This window comes from Nanorana parkeri, unplaced genomic scaffold (assembly GCF_000935625.1).
Source record: "Nanorana parkeri isolate BGI_ZX_2015 unplaced genomic scaffold, ASM93562v1 scaffold1263, whole genome shotgun sequence".
NCBI lineage: Eukaryota > Metazoa > Chordata > Amphibia > Anura > Dicroglossidae > Nanorana > Nanorana parkeri.
The window spans coordinates 58284-61003 of record NW_017307531.1 but is presented as its reverse complement, the minus strand read 5'-3'; the positions used below and the strand labels follow the sequence as shown (position 1 = coordinate 61003).

At 40.2% G+C, this 2720-nt stretch overlaps 1 protein-coding gene and 1 long non-coding RNA gene across 2 annotated transcripts in view; both read left to right on the top strand.

Annotated features, from left to right (window-relative positions):
* CITED2 (Cbp/p300 interacting transactivator with Glu/Asp rich carboxy-terminal domain 2) overlaps positions 1-1692 on the top strand; it is a 2156-nt gene extending 464 nt beyond the window's left edge. The window contains exon 2 of the mRNA XM_018568943.1: positions 978-1692. Within this exon, the coding sequence (XP_018424445.1) occupies positions 985-1692 (708 nt within the window). The 5' untranslated portion in view covers positions 978-984. The remainder of the gene's footprint in view (positions 1-977) is intronic.
* Positions 1-2329, top strand: part of LOC108797358 — a 20687-nt gene extending 18358 nt beyond the window's left edge. The window contains exon 3 of the long non-coding RNA XR_001941880.1: positions 1693-2329. This is a non-coding gene — a long non-coding RNA (uncharacterized LOC108797358). The remainder of the gene's footprint in view (positions 1-1692) is intronic.
* Positions 2330-2720: the final 391 nt, after the last annotated feature.

Sequence of the window (2720 nt, the reverse complement as noted above, 5' to 3'; positions counted from 1 at the left end):
GGATTGTTGGATCAGTAAGTTATCAAAGTAAGCAGTTTATGTACAGTGTTTGGGTCATTGGAGGGGTCTGTGTCATCCCCCACCCCCTCCTTTATGGCTGCCTTTTTGATTGTTGGTTTATAGTACAGATCAGGTTTATTGGTGTTTCTGCATTACTTGTTTATAAGTGTTTGTATGAACCCCCTTTAAATAATCCCACCTAGGCTGCTGCACCCAGCATATGGGCACATTATGTAGTACCTTTGTTTGCATTGTTGCCTGAGACCCTTGTTAACTGCCTTCTTCCTTGGTTCCTGCTCTCCAGTCGGTATGTATAGAGGCAGCTCTCTTTTTTTTGTATAATTTGTCATGTATGGCTGAAGTTTGAGACAATGACTCTCTTTATTATGATATATCCGTTTACACAAATGTTGTGATATGTGCACACATTACTCCAGAGCTTTTGTTGTCTTGTTACTCCTGAAGTCACTGATCGGTGCGGTTTAAAGACTGCTCAATCCAATTTAATGGCAGTGTTTAAGGGGCTGGTGTAGCTGCAGAAGATTACAGGTACTTAATGTATTGCTGTGAATGTATAACAGTGTTTAGAAAATGCAATGTGTCGATGACATTGTTATAACCATACGTCATGGGGCTGAGCTTGGCTGGTTTAATCCCATCATGTGAGCAAATGATTTTCGGAGGATTTTGTAAATTTTTAAAGGGCATTTAAGGATTGCAATTTGTACGTAATAGTAGCAGCAGACGCGTTTGGCTACAGAATGCAGGAAATTGGCTCAGATGACCAAGGGGATCTTTAAGATAAATATAAATGCATAGTATTGCTCTGTTACGTGTGCATGTTTTATGCAGAAGTGCCATTTGCTGCAATGGCTTAATCTATCGTTGCATAAAGTGATGGTTTCTAGGATGCCTTGTATAGATTTACATTGTTTAGTGTATGGTCTACAGAACTAACATTTATGTACTCTTTTCAGGTGTGCAATGGCAGACCATTTAATGGCAATGAATCATGGCCGGTTTCCAGATGGAACAAATGGTCTTCACCACCACCCTGCTCATCGGATGGGTATGGGTCAGTTCCCCAACCCTCATCACCACCAGCAACAGCAGCAGCAACAGCAGCAGCACACCTTTAACAGCCTAATGGGGGAACACATGCACTATGGTGCAGGAAATCTAAACTCTAATAACAGTATCAGGCACGCAATGGTGGCTGGGAATGTAAATGGAGGGCATCCTAATGGCAGCATGGCACAGACGGCAAGATTTAACAGTTCACAATTCATGGGACCCTCTGTTTCAAGTCAAGCAGCTCAGCTTACTGCTAGCATGCAGCTTCAGAAACTGAACAATCAATATTTTACGCATCATCCGTATCAACATAACCACTATATGCCGGACTTGCATCCTGCAAATCATCAGATAAATGGGACAAGCCAGCATTTCAGAGACTGCAATCCAAAGCACAGCTCTGGTATGCCTCCTTCAGTCAGCCATGTCCCTGCAGCGATGCTGCCTCCTAGTGTCATAGACACAGACTTTATAGATGAGGAAGTTCTAATGTCCTTGGTGATAGAAATGGGTTTGGATCGTATTAAAGAACTACCTGAGTTATGGCTCGGACAGAATGAATTTGATTTTATGACAGACTTTGTTTGCAAACAACAGCCGAACAGAGTAAGCTGTTAGTGATTCCCAATTTATTTTCCCTACTGCCTTGTTTGAGACACTTTTTTCCTGCAATAGTGTGTTTCAGCAGTTTCTATTTGTCTCCTGTCTAAGTCAGCCATTTTATGGTGTTTTAGACTTAAGTCCATTTTCAGTTTGTTTTGCTGGACTGTATCAACGTGAGATCGAGCTGATGGTTGCATGATCCTTAATGGCAGGATTGTTACTGCACTAATGCTGCCATCTTGCTTCATTTAATCTATGCATTGCTGTGCACTTTTTTGTGTTATTTTTGTAACTGGAAGTTTTAACAGGGGCCATGCTTTGGCAGATCAGAAAGTCCTACTGGTATAACTGAATATTTTTTATTTTTATTGTTTTCTTCCTTCCCCCTCCTAATTATCAGAGTTTCACCCATGTACAGAAAAACAGTAAGGGTGGAATGTAATCAGTGTAAAACATTTCACAACTGCATTTCCCCAAAAATGTTTGACACTGTGCTAATCTAGTTAATTTAGTTCATGGAAAAATACTACTGTGTTTAAAAGCTTTTTAGGAAATTTTGACAGTATTTTTGTACAAAGATTTTTTTGAGAAAATACTTGTTAAGTTATTCTATTTTAATTTGCCAATGTCAATAAAGAGCTGCAAAGTACACTAATCTAGTTTGGATTTTTTTTTTTTTAAACCGCCTTAGGGAAAACATGGTTTTCAGGAACTCTTAAGCAGCATATGTACATGAGGGTGATTGCTTAAAGTGATTGTCATCAGTGCTTATTGGAGGCTGCTGTTGCTGGCCCTCCCCTCCCAAAATTATTTTTTTTTAAATGCTTCCTTGGCAGTCATTGTGCTGGTTGCACCTCAATGCTGTCTTAATCCCTGACCCAGAAAGATGGGAGTAGTTCTGGCATTTTGTCTGACACACATTTACTGTATGCTTGTTCCAGGTCTGTAACTGATAACTACTGAAGTCTGACAAAGCCAAGCATCTATCATTTTCAGGAGGGTGGCAATGGCTGCGCACACATTTATTTAATCCAGCTGTTAGT